This window comes from Arachis ipaensis, chromosome B02 (assembly GCF_000816755.2).
Source record: "Arachis ipaensis cultivar K30076 chromosome B02, Araip1.1, whole genome shotgun sequence".
NCBI lineage: Eukaryota > Viridiplantae > Streptophyta > Magnoliopsida > Fabales > Fabaceae > Arachis > Arachis ipaensis.
The window spans coordinates 108300236-108314070 of NC_029786.2; the positions used below are offsets into that span (position 1 = coordinate 108300236).

Sequence of the window (13835 nt, forward strand, 5' to 3'; positions counted from 1 at the left end):
TTTACCTCTGCACTACTAAAAAATTTGGTATGTAATTATGTATGACCAACATCAAATAATTTTGAAATTAAAGGCCTTTCATCAATTTTCTTCTTCATATATAGACTCCACTACCATGGCTTGGTGGGTTAGTGACTTGTATGTTTGATCCAAATACTCCTACTTCTCCTTTTTTTGCTTCTGTCACCAACTACCTCAACATGAATCCTCAAGTCAATAGTGCATTTAACTTTGAAATACACAGAAGCAAGATTTATCATTTTATTAGAGTAGCGTTTGGTGGAGAGATAGAGATGGAAAGACTAAGACTGAGAGACAGAGACTAAGAGACAGAGATTAAAATAAATCTTAATATTCTGTTTGGTGTAAAATAGGAGACAGAAATTGAAACAAAAATGAAACTCTAATTTAATTTGCACAAAGGATAAAATTGTAATTAATTAATTGAAATGAGGGTATTTTAGGTATAAAATGTTATTAAAGTTTCAGTCTCAATCTCTAAAAATTTTAGTCTCCTGTGTCCCTACATTTTGGAAATACTGAAATACTGAAATTTTGGAGACAGAGATAAAAATTTTAGTACCAATCTTTGAACCAACAAACATGATACTGAGTCTCACGTCGCTCAATCTCTGTCTCAGTACCTCAAAACAAACGCTAAGTAGGTTAAGAGACATGAATATATGGACTTAATTGTCACAATACCATTAATCTTATTGAATATATATTTTTGTAACTTATCTAATAAATTATATAGCAGCCATTTATTTTATTATTTTTGTATAATCTCATTCCTTGGTAGCCAAGTAAACAAACCAAATCCAAAGACCAAAAAAATTAACTTTATTTGATTATTGTATATTGGTTGCAAAGGATTCATTAGAATATTCCACCCCATGAAAAGAAAACACCTACTTGTTATGAAATGTACACGAACTTTAGAATATTCTGTAAATTAGTTAATTATAGGATAGTTATTTAAATGGGTGTAAGTGATTCTTCTACATAGTCTTATAGAAACACCATGAAATGATGTCATGACTTTAAATTAATTAATCACAAGTAGGGGAGCGTTGGAGCCACAAATGCTTTGAATTGAAGTCATTTTCCAGAAACTTGGCTTTACTTTTGATCTTTACAGATGGACAAGGAGGAGAGGGATGATTTTCATTTTTCTATAAACGATGTGGTCATGATGATGACCTTAAATTCAAGTAACGTTAAGAAGGGTCCCATGAAATCACTTCCATAGATTCTCATGATATTTGTTGGGGTGGGGAGTTCCTATACATGCTTTTTTTTTTAACAATTCTTGCGCACTTTTTGGACAGAGTTTTTTTGGGACAGACTTAATTTTTTTTTTTTTAGTTTTCCACGGTATCCCTCAATCCGGCAGGCCAAGGACTAATCCGTCGCGGTACTGAGCTCCATTTAAGGATTTGCCGCTGGCCAATAGATTGCTGCATGCACAAGGCGGGATTCTCTGAAGTGCATAGGTATTGGTTTTGGCCAGAAAATGGGCACTTTTTTTGGGTTGGGATAACTTGTTAGGCTTCGATACTCTTGTCCCTTGAGGGTGTAAATTTTGAGTCCAAAATCCAACATAGAAGCCTTTTAGAGTGAAAATGTTCAAAAATATTTCTACTCTGTTTCTTAACAATCAACATCTCTGACAAAGTATTGAGAGTTTGAATCCTGATTTGTGTCAGTTTTCCAACTAGTTTTATGGTTACGGTCTTGTACTCTTAATCTAAGTTATGTTAGATCGAAATTTGGCAAAATGCAACAAAGGAATCTCGCCTTATGCATGCAGCACTTCATTGGCCAACAACAAACTCTTAGGTTGCGTTTGTATACAGAGACAGGACACTGAGACAGGGACTCAGAGACACAAAATCGTATTTGATAGAGGAGACATGGACAGAGACAATGTGTCTAGAGACACAGAATTAATGTATTTTGTATCTATCATAACAAAGACACGGAGACACTAACAATGGACATAACTTATTTTTCATTTTTCTTTCATTATTCTTGTTAATTTTTTATAATTATATTTTTTATTATTATATTTTTCGTATCAAATTTTTTGAATGAAAAAAGATAAGAATAAATTAAATTTTCATAATTTGTTCTAATTTATCACCAAAAAGAATATAAAAACACAAAATTAGTCTCTTTGATCCATGACAGATTAATCTTTGTCCCGTCAAACTAAGAGATAACATGGGAGAAAAAAAGAGAAAACTCTTCTAATATCTTTCTTCTGATTAGTGATTTAAATATGTAATTAAGGAGTTCCTATCGCTAGCTTCTAACTTTGTTATATATTATGAATTGAAGGCATTCTATGAACATTTGATTTTACGAGCAATGGATAAAAATATGAATAAAACAAATACCTTCTAACAATTTTCAAAAGAAAATATGAATTAAGTTTTATATAGTAAAAACAAATGTAGATTAAATTTCAGAATCATTCATTTATTCTGTAATTTTTTTATTTTAATATTTTGCTAAAAGATTTACAATAAATATAAATTAAATAATAAAAATTAAATTATAAGGTTACCGAACGGGGTAACCACTTTTTTTGTAAGTTTTAAATTTTTTTTATTAGTATCATTTTAAAAAAAATTTAAATCCTTTTAACAAAATACACGACAATTTATTTTACATGTAAATTTTTTTAGTATCTAAAATAATAATACTTTAGACACTAAAAAAATTTACGTGTAAAATAAATTGTCATGTATTTTGCTAAAAGGATTTAAATATTTTTTAAATTGATATTAGTCAAAATAAAATGTTAAAAACCAAGAAGGAGGAGCAAACACAAGTTCCAATGAAAAGTAAGTTAGTTTGGCATTTCCACTATTCTTTGTTTTGATGTTAAAAATTAATAATTACTTGCTTCCTTTGATTATACTCTGAGTTTGATTATACTTAATTTAAAGTTTGATTATACTCAGGTTTAATGCTATATTTGATTATTGAGTTTGATTATACATGTTTATTAAGTTTGATTACACTCAGGTTAAGTGCTATATTTAATTCCTGAGTTTGATTATACAGGTTTGCTGGATTTAATTATGCTCAAGTTCAATGTATTTGATTATAAATATTTTCTTATTTTGATTACAATTAGAATTTGATTATATATGTTTACCAAGTTTAATTATATTCAGCTTACAATTAGAATTTGATTATATATGTTTACCAAGTTTAATTATATTCAGCTTCGGTGCTATATTTAACTGTTGAATTTGTTGAGTTTGATTATACCTGTTTGCTGACTTGGATTATGCTATTCACCACATGAACCTTGTTCAATATTTACTACTTATAAATGGTTTAATTATAGTTCAGTTGAAACCAAAAATGAATTCAATCTGTCCCCTAACCCCTAACATTTCGACATATCTTAAATACTACCAGAACACTTATTTGAAAACAATTAATTAAAGCTAGTGCAATATGAAAATCACATATTTCTCGTAATACTAAATGAGGGATTAAAAAAAACATATTATAAACCGATAATACTCAATGTCTAAAGGACAACTCAACAAACTCTGTTTTGTAAAATGAAAAACAAAATAAACCTTGAACAAAGATTTTTTCAGTGTCAGAAATCTACTACTTTCAAACTTTCAATAAACCTTGATCTAACAAAGCCAATAAAAGACTGAATCCACTATGCTTGGAACAGAAGTCCACATCCTAATTCATTCTCCTGATAAGCTCATTGATGTAGTTCTCCCTGTTTCCGGCATCTCCTCCTTCAACATAGTGGTTCCTCTTCTTCTTCAGGCCACCCAAAGGAGCCTTGAGCTTAAATGGCCAAAGGAAGTTGTTTGCTTCCTTAAAATGTGGTCCAACTGTGATGATCTCATGGATAAGATCTTCGATGCAGATGATTCCATGTTCGCCCAGTGCCTGAAGCGTCATCCAAGGAAAGCAGTGAGTAGATAGAATGTATTTGAATTGTATATTCTAATGCTAAAAATAATATTACAGACCTTCTCAATGATGGAATTGTCGGTTAGGGCAATTCTCTGCTTGTTCAGCTTACCAAAGCCCCTCTTGTAAATAAGCTCTTTTACACTCTTCAGATTTGGGTATCTACAAAAGGAGAGGAACTGTTACGCTTAGCCCAAAAAATAAGGGATTCATCACATTCAAAAAGGCATGACGGCAAGTTTACATACCCATAGGTCACATATGGTTCAACCCTGTGAAGCATGTTCATTGTGGCCTTGTTCACCTTCAGAAAGACACCATTGAAGATCTGTTGCAAAAAAGAAAACAGAGGCAAGGGAGTAAAACATTAGTATGGGTACTTTACACGGTGTAAATGGCAAGATTTCAAACAGGTAGTATTACAAACAAGTACCAAAAACATTACATATTTTCTTAATTGACTATGTCAAACTTCCATGACACTATATAGCCTCAAGACTTTTGGGCAAATGCAGTGATAACACACATAAAGCCAAAGAACAAAAACATCAACACTCCCTTGGGGAACATAACAAGTGACAGAGAGAGGTTTGAGAATATGAGAGCAGACGTGTTTACTCCCCATTTTTTGTGATTCAACAACAAACAAAAATCTGCCTGTTCTAACAAATTGAATAGTGTTTAACAAACCAATAAACAGGGACTTGAATTCAAGTTGAAGCACCTCAATGATCATCACATTAAACATGGTTATAAAACAACAGTCATGAACTGTACTACTAACACCAAGTAAACCATAATAATGCCCACACAAGAAAATAACACAATAAAGCTCAACATTCAATGATTATAAGCAGTACCTGTCTCAACCTCAACAACTGCAAGATCTTTCTTGACTTGGGGTCCATGGCATTGATACTGAAAAAACACAACTCGAACAAGTAAGACCCAGATTACAGAATCAATTAAAACTTGGGACATAGTATTAATAGCATAAATATGGAGTAACAAAGGAAACAAACACATACCCACGGATACGGATGATAAACAGGAGCTTAGCCTCTGGATCAACATAGAATCCACCTTTCAGCTTTGCTTCCCGCTTCAATTGGATCAGCTGCTTTTCCTGTAATATAAAAGCGGGTCAATGTGGCGGAGAAAAATGCAAAGCGCAATAAAGGAAACAGAAACAAACATTAAAACAGAGAAAAAGGGAAATAGATTAAGGTGAAATGCAACCTGCTCCTGGTATTCATTTGCATATTGCTTTGCCCTGCTGTAAATGAGCTTGCGGCTCTCAGCTCTTTTCTTCTTTGCAGCATTAAGCTCCTCCTTTTTCTTCAAGGCCCATTCCTCCTCCCTCTTCTGCTTCTTAAGCACAGACTCAGGAACAATTGCTTTCACCTCCTCACCCATCTCTGCCATTCATTCAAAATAAAAATCTCAGTTATAATTAACATCCAACAAAGAATTCATTAGTTTCAATTATTATACTGCCACATTTCAAACATACGATAATTAACATACAAAGTCATCACGTTGAAATCAACAAACACAAATACACAATAACTAACAAAGTTTTAATCCAATGAAATTCAACGACAAGAAATTAACATACGATAATAAAAGAAGTTTAAAAGTTTAGTAGTCAACATAAGATAAAATAAATATATATTTTCAGTGTTTCAATGAGGACTGGCGCAGCAGGCAATGCAGTCAGAGATCTGATGCTTGTAGATTCATTTGGAAGAGGAACTGGCGCAGCACCAATCCATCATCATAACACAAAATCTCTTTCATGACCATTTATATGCTATTTTTTGTTTTCGTATCCTGTAAATTTCTGCAGATTTAAACAATAAGAAAGGAATTTTCCTAAACAAATACATTGAACAATCAGAAGCAATTTTCCTAAACAAATACATTGAACAGTGAACCACAACCAATTTCCCTAATCAAATAAATATACACATTCATAAGTTAAAACCCCCAAAATACAACAATTAGAACCTAGAACCCTAACAATAAAAAACACACCTTCTTTAACAATCAGAACCTAGAACCCTAACAATTAAAAATAATACACATTCATAAGCTAAAACCCCCAAATACAACAAACTGCATAAACAAATACAACAATCAACAACAATTAGCAAATTCAAAATACACTGAACATAGAACATAAATTATTCAAACAGAAGCAGAAATTCAAACAAATCCAGCCGGTTGCGACATTCATGACTATCTGAGATACCATGAGAGCCGGCCAGAGCTGCAGATAAACCAGGAGATAGAGCTGGAGTTCGAGGATATATGCATTAAAAATCAAAATTGGAAACAAAGAATCATATAAGTTTAACAGAAGCAGCAGAACAACAAAATAAAATAGGTTCAACAAATAATCAATAACATTTCCAAAAAATCAACAATATGATTCTTTGTTAAAAGAGCGACACAAAAGAAATGAAGCCCAAACAAGGAATGAAAATCAACAAACAATAGATCTGGAAATCGCAGAAGATTGAAGGAAGCACGAAGAGTGAAGAGAATAGACATTAACGGAGGGAATTGAGAGGGGACGAACCTGCTGAAAGTGGAACGCGAAGTCGCTCAGAGAGAGATTAGGGTTTTTGTGTACGGCGACTGAGATCAGAGGCTAAGTGCGGAAGGAGCTAGGGTTTTTGTAGTGCTCACTTCAGCTTAGCCTTCTCTTTCGTTTATTTACCATTCAGGGTCCCAACATTATTTTAATTTGTTTGGGCTTTAGCGTTTTGGATAAAGCCCACTATTGAGGAGAAAATATTAAATCAGTGGCCCAATTTGATATTTTATAATAACTAAAAACAAAAAAATAAAAAAACTTTCTCTGAGTGCTTGAAAGTTAGATCCTGAGTGTTGCTACTTGCTAATGCTATTTTTAGTTCGGTCTCTCAATAAAGTTGTTATAACGGAGATAAAAATAACAAAGAATGACCTCAAAAAAGTTGAGGGTTTCTTCACAGCCTATGAAAATTTATCTTTGTATTGGGTTGCCTGATTAGAGAATTAAACAAAGAAATTATATTTGTTTATGAAGTGTGTTAAGCTTTGCTTGACTTAGTAATGTTGAAACACTTTTAATAGAGATTGTTTGTTTTCAATTCCAAAAAACTCTTTTTTTTTTTCGGTCTGGCAAAAACGACTTTCGATTGTGGAATGTAGTTGGGAAAAAAAAAGAAGATCGATTTAACTTTAAAGGGGTTTAAACATGGGAGGCCTAACACTTAATTTTTCTCATTCCCTTTAAAAAAATTTCATTAATGCGATCAACCACAACTGATTTCCTTATGATAGAATGCATATCAAAGAATTAAAGCGACGAATCAAAACAGAATGCATATCAAAGAATGCATATCAGCATAAATAAGAAGTTAAGAATTAACAGTCAATAGCATATTCAATCAAGCTACCAAGCCACCAAACTAGTATCGATGTTTGACTTCATTCATAAATTAGAAGTTAGTTAGCATTTTAAAAATAGGAAAAAGAAGCTGTCCACAAAAGCATGAAAGAAGCTGTCCAGTAAAACAAATTTCATAAACAAATTCACAAAAAAATTTCAAAAGAATATAAAAATCTTCACTTACAAAAAGTCTGAAACACAGCCGCCAAGAAGCAGAGGAGGAGAGAGGAGCGCGCCGGGAATCCGCCGGACACAGAACCGTCGAGGCCCGAGAGGCAAAGGAGGAGAGATGAGCAGAGGATAGAGTAGAGGCAAGACCAAACAGCGCCGCCGGGAGTACGATTCGGTGAGGGCTGGCGAGAATCGTGATGAGACAGGGACCGGCGACTGGGAGACCGACGACGATGAGCTGCTGCCTGAAGGCTGAAGGAAGTCGAGGGTCAGGGTCTCTCACTCTCAACTCTCAAGGTCAGGGAAGGGAAATTAGGGCCGGCTGTTGTTTGTGGTTGTGGGAAGGAAAAGTCAAATATTTTTATTTATATGATATGTAAATTTACAAAAATACCCTTAAAAAATAAGATGGCAGCCCACCCCATTGGGTACCCGCGGATAGGTTTCATGCTGCCAGGCCTACAACTGATTTCCTTATGCATTCTATTAAAATGATCGATCAAGGCACGTTATTATCTATATAATATAGCATTCTTTTTTCTATTTTTATCTATCACTTACAGAATGTAGACCAAAATGATTTACGTTATGAAACATAATAACCTTGGGAAATGAAGTCGTGGTGATGACAAACTTTAAGCATATTCTCCTGTAAATTACAGAATAACATATTGAACATTTCTAGTCAGTTCTCATGCATCATTTTAAATTATACAGATAGCATTGTATTTGATGTCATTTTGATCTTTTCCTAGTTGGTGAAAGTTGGGAGCATTGCAACCACATATTGTTGATACTGATAACAATGGACGTTAATCCTGCTTGACATCTACACTTGCAGGTTTAATAGGTTCTACTTGAGCTGGTTCAGTATCGGCCTCAACCTGCCATAACATTAAGGTTTGGAGTTAAAATTATATTCATAAAGTTTATGAAGTTGAAGCATTCATACAAAAATACAAACATAATACAGCGCACGCATGATGCAACACCTCTGATGTGTGTTCCATGAGCGTTTACAATCACTCGTTTTCTTTTAAAATGTTTGATAAGTATGTAAAACATTAAGAATAAGTGAGTGTGGATACTCTTTATACAGATTGCTTCTGACTTAATTGGATATCACTCCAGGAATTTCACGTCAATCACCCTGTTTATTTATAAGGATTAGGTTTTCCACTTTTCCTTATTGCATATCATATTGTTGATGGCAGCTCCAGAACAAATCACAAATCAAGATAGTGCCATGCATATGCTAGGCAACAAGATTCAGAACCAATACCAGATCTAAATTCTAACTCCAGTTATAAGCTATAAGAGATAAGCTTGAAAGTAGAATACAAAATATCATTTTGTTCAACAGCTTTCCATAACATTATGTATTCAAGTTACTAAAGAGACACTGAGGAGATTAATGGGGTTCATGACCCAGTACACCATTGGCTATTTCCTGTAAACAGTGTTAATTCTCTCTTACCAACCAGGATGAAATCATGGACAACTACGCTACTAGAAATTCAAAGAATTTACCTTAAAAATGAGCACAAATCCTCTATCATTATAATTAAAATGGGATTTCTCATTATGATGCACTTAAAATTTTGGTTTGGAGAAAGTTTGCGCCACTTCAATTTCATGGAATGCCCCCACAACTCATTAGATGCTCATAAAAAATACATTTACAAGTGAGTTGCTAACAAAATAATCAAGGAATCTAACCCGAGTTATAGTGAAGTTTGAGCATTAAGTAAACTAGATGAGCGAACTCACGTTGGGTTCTATTTCTAACCACTACCTCGTTGAGCTCAAGCAGCAGAGATTGTTAGCCATCAGTCCAAGGTGTTTTTTTCCCCCAAGGGAAAGAAGGGAACTAATCCTTTTCGAGCACAATCAAGCATTCTCTCCACAACTAGAACCTAGATTTTCCCCATTGCCGTAGAGTGCCTCTACTACTACACCGTAACCCTTGGTGATAAAGGTCCTAGGATCAATTAAGGTTAACTAATGATTTGCCAATTATACACCCCAAAGGAAAATGAAAAAGGAAACAAAGATAGCTTCTTCACTCTTAATTTTGTAAAAAGGAATTAAACCCCCCAGTCCCCATGGTTGTTAACAACAGATAAGTTGAAGTTCACACCTCAAGTTAAACAATAACAAGGGCAAATTCAAAGTTCAAACAATATCCTATTGCATAGCTGTATATCATAAACCAGTTGCAATAATAATAATAATAAAATTCATTCATCATCGCTTACTTTAGCAGTATCCCTCTTGGCTGCAGGCTTGTATGGACATGCTGCAGGAGCCCTCTCTGGTTTCCTATACTCCCAACCAAAAAGCCTATAGATTTTCCCCTTTTGAAAAAAAAAAAACCATAAGCATCAATGTTAGAACCAATTACAAAAACAACACAAATATATGAAGCTTAAAAATTACTATGTTTTAAGGCTTTAGTACACATTAATTAATTAAACAAAAAAATATTCACCAGCATAGAAAAGAATTTTGCTTACTAAATTGTAAAATAACTACCATGAGTTAATTCAGATCACTAAAGTAAAGGTGAAATTGAGATAATAGTTACTACATTTTAGTTGAAACTCCAAACTAACAAATATTCATGGATTTCAATTTGTTCAGAAGAGTAACCAACCATAAATCCATACTGCACTCATCGGATCAGAATGAGAGTGAGTGAGAGAGAGAGATGTGAGATTAAATGATTTGATGTGATATGTACTATACTGAGTTGAATCGCAAATCAATCTCTATTAGGAGCATTGCCACTTATAAGATCTATTTTTCTTGTAAACTAGAGAGCAGTGCTCACTCTGCGTAGGTTCATAGAAGCATTAGTGCTATGCAGCTTCCCTCTGATGTATTTGGTTATGTGTATCTTTCTTCTTATTCTTCGTTCTTAATAGTCAAAACCATATCTAAGGATGAAAAAATAAGAATTAGAGTTGGGGTGAGAGTTATATTCATGATTGAATATATTTTGTGTTGAACTTATTTTATTTTCCCTCCCTATTTTGAGTGGTGGCAAAATGTTTTTCTAAGTTGTTTTATTTTATTTTCTATAAAAAATGTTAGAGAATTATTAGAATTTATTATTCTTAGCCATCAGTTAGTCATCAATGTTTAAAAATACAAAATGATGTATGTTATATCACTAAACTAAAAGAATTAAATTGATGACTAAGTAATGGTCAAAAACAATAAATTCTGATAGTTTCTTAGCATTTCTCATTTTCTATTTCTTTTTCGGGCACTCGGGCTGCTTAGTTAGATAAAGCCTCAAATTAATTCTAAAATATACATCATCTCAAATATTACTGTAATCCTAACAATAGAAAAATTGCTCGTTTTATATTGTAATTTATTCATTTTTCAGCCTCCCATGTTATAGAAAAAGAACAAGCATAATTACACGCCATTTTCCAAGTGAGAAGTAAGCCTGATGAGAAAATAGAGTGCGTTATTAAGCCAAACACAAGAAACATGAAGCTAGTGTCGGCAAAACTATTTTAAGGAACTTGCTTTTGCTTCATCTTTAACATACCATAAACCGATGAAAGCTAATTTTATACGCGGGATGCAAAAACGAAATGAACATGATGCGAATATATTTCACTATCTTATGACAAATCAATAAATTTAACGTCAGCAACCTGGAATGCTGGTCCCCATTACTATAATCAGATAATCCACATGCTACACATTTCCGGCATCCTGTACATGCAAAAAAATTAATCATGCCAGTAATAAGTGGGGGAAAAAAATTCTATTTGGTTACGAATTTCTCGCTAATCATTGAGTTATCTTGCAAACCAATTACTTTTACTTTCCTCATTCTGTCTCTGTCTTTCCAGCTAAAGGCGGAAGAAAGGATAATGGTTTCTATAAAGGGAAAATCGTGTTACCCTTTGATGATACTGCTTGCCACCCAATGCTGCCTATTCCTTAGTATCTTCTACCTCTTGATGAAGTTGGTGAAACGAATATAGGAATGACGATCGCATATTTGCCATTTCTACTAGTGTCTCTAGTGCTGCAAAGAATTTCATTCGACAGAATGTGTTATATCCTGGTTATCAGCACATTTGCAAGGGAAGCAAGGAGATTTAAGATCATCAATTCTTAATTCTTATATGTCTACCTCTCTCAAATGACATTTGGGCGGCTCGAAGCTTTGGCGGAATTAAAATTCCAAAGACTGACAATGACTTCGCTCGCTCCCTTCGAACCTGTGAATATCACCAACAACATTTATACAATAACTCAATTCAAAGCTTAGAAACTTGTACAAGGGAAATGTCTATAATTTGTTCACTCCATGATTCCATCATGGTAGCAATGATATTAATAACAATCCAGTGCAAGAAGAAGAAAGTGTAGAATACTTACTACTACATCATCATCATCTGCGAGTTCTGAAAATTTCTTTGCAATGGTCACCTCAGCAGTTTGTACAACCACCATGTATAAGAAAATTAGAAACATCTAACAGAAGTACTTAAAAGTACACAGCAGCAGAATCAAATAACAAATGAAGCAGAAGTTTGGTTGTTTCATTTAAAAATATGGTTAAATTAGCACAACCCTCGTTACTCAGGTAAGAATGCCATACCAGAAGATTTGGTGCTATTACTATCTTCATCTTCTTCAACTTCTTCAGAGGATACCCATTTACGCAACACGAACCATGCTTTTGCATCTACCGAGTCAACTTCAATATTCAAACAGATAAATAATCAAGAAGTACACAGCAAAAGGATTGAACAATTACCACCATGTTCCCCTATAAAAACACAAACTTTACCATCATATTCGGTAATCTTCAACGTTGTAGAAGCTGGATGGAATTTGAGGTCCAAAAGAGAAGTATTAAGGCGTGCAGTTCCCATGGAATGCCTCGCACTCGCTAATTCCATCCATGCCTGTCCAAAATTAGGGCAAGTGAATTGCAGATTTGTGAGAAGATTTTAGTTTTTTAGGGAATTAGGAAGAAGAATGAATACCTACTTGTCCAAGTGTGGAAGAGAGAGAGTGAGAGAGGGAAAGATAGCTATTAAGCGAGTCCATGAATTGCAACACGAGTTTCTCTTCAGCTCCAGGCTGGAGTCGCACTTCCCGTCGATTCTCAACTTCAACCCCCTCCTGCGGCGGTTCTTGATCGCCGCCACTTTCGGGAAAGAGATGCCGTTCCTCCATGAAAGTTAGTTAGTTCACAATTCCAGCCTCCGATCTCTGCAACGCTTGTTTGATCTCAATCTTCCATCATTTTCCAATGACCTACAAAAAAGAACAACCAAAGTATTCATCTATTCCAAAGTACCATTCCCTCATCCACCGAGTTAAAGCCCACGGCAAAAGAAAAGAATGGAAAAGCGAATAGGTAAAAGAAATAAAGAGAGGGAGAATCCAAGAGAATCTAACCAGCTGACTTCTGAAACGTTACAATCTTTTCAACATAGCAATAAAATCACAACGACAATAAAATCACAACGATAATAGCAACTTACCCACCAAGATTTAATTGGTGAAGGCTGCAAAAGTAAATAGACAGGAAAACACCAAGATTTTATCAAGTGTTGATGCAGCGACTTGCGCGGCGGCGGCAGATTGCGCGGCGGCGGCAGATTGCGCGGCGGCGGGCGCAGGTTGCGGCAGCGAGGGGAAGAGGAAGATATTGAGATTTGGAGTAGGGGAAGAGGGAGAGAGAGACGGGGATTGAAAATCCTAGCGGAAGTTGATAAAGAGAGGAAAACCCTAGCAGACCTCTTTTCTCTAAATGCCTTTGAATTTGAAAATAAAAGAAAAAGGGGACAAAGTTAAAAACCAATAATTTAAGGGGTCAAAATTTAATTAATAAATTTTTCAAAAAAAAAAAATGGGGTACATTTTATAATTATTTTTATGATGGTTAATGATAAACCTACAAAAATGTGGGAGCAAGGAATCCATGGCCGTGGATTATAGTTGGGAAAAAGAAAAGATCGATTTAACTTTAAAGGGGGTTTAAACATGGGAGGCCTAACACTTAATTTTTCTCATTCCCTTTAAAAAAATTTCATTAATGCGATCAACCACAACTGAATCATTACTTTTAAAATATTCACAGAGTAGGCTCCTTCAAGCCATTACGTATATATATCTTCTTGCTTTGTTCTTTTCCACTTTAATCAAGGTTCAAAGTAGGTTGAAATTTGAAACTTTGTTGTTTCTTAGTGTATCAATTATATTCAATTAACAT

General features: G+C 34.2%; 2 protein-coding genes and 1 long non-coding RNA gene across 7 annotated transcripts; all 3 read right to left on the minus strand.

The window, feature by feature from the left end:
- On the minus strand, positions 3512-7911 carry LOC107626463 (60S ribosomal protein L7-2). 3 transcript variants are annotated; one of them, XM_016329348.1, is made up of 7 exons: positions 7590-7911; positions 5203-5381; positions 4992-5089; positions 4824-4881; positions 4212-4291; positions 4023-4125; positions 3512-3939 (listed from the first exon to the last, which is right to left on the minus strand). In XM_016329348.1, exons 2-7 carry the CDS (start codon positions 5377-5379, stop codon positions 3724-3726), a joined length of 732 nt encoding a protein of 243 aa, XP_016184834.1. In that variant the 5' UTR covers positions 5380-5381; positions 7590-7911; the 3' UTR covers positions 3512-3723. The 3 variants fall into 3 exon arrangements, with proteins under 3 accessions (XP_016184834.1, XP_016184833.1, XP_016184832.1); XM_016329347.2 differs by lacking the exon at positions 7590-7911 and adding an exon at positions 6548-6693; XM_016329346.1 differs by lacking the exon at positions 7590-7911 and having other exon boundaries at positions 5203-5388.
- LOC107626464 lies at positions 8185-9965 on the minus strand. Its single transcript, XR_001617541.2, has 2 exons — positions 9835-9965; positions 8185-8460 (listed from the first exon to the last, which is right to left on the minus strand). It is a non-coding gene; the product is annotated as an uncharacterized LOC107626464 (long non-coding RNA).
- Positions 11223-12869, minus strand: LOC107626465 (coiled-coil domain-containing protein 115). Of its 3 annotated transcripts, none has more exons than XM_021116744.1 (7): positions 12605-12869; positions 12402-12519; positions 12210-12287; positions 11987-12012; positions 11739-11826; positions 11503-11630; positions 11223-11311 (listed from the first exon to the last, which is right to left on the minus strand). In XM_021116744.1, exons 1-6 carry the CDS (start codon positions 12791-12793, stop codon positions 11536-11538), a joined length of 594 nt encoding a protein of 197 aa, XP_020972403.1. In that variant the 5' UTR covers positions 12794-12869; the 3' UTR covers positions 11223-11311; positions 11503-11535. The 3 variants fall into 3 exon arrangements, with proteins under 3 accessions (XP_020972403.1, XP_020972402.1, XP_016184837.1); XM_021116743.1 differs by having other exon boundaries at positions 12210-12296; XM_016329351.2 differs by having other exon boundaries at positions 12210-12308.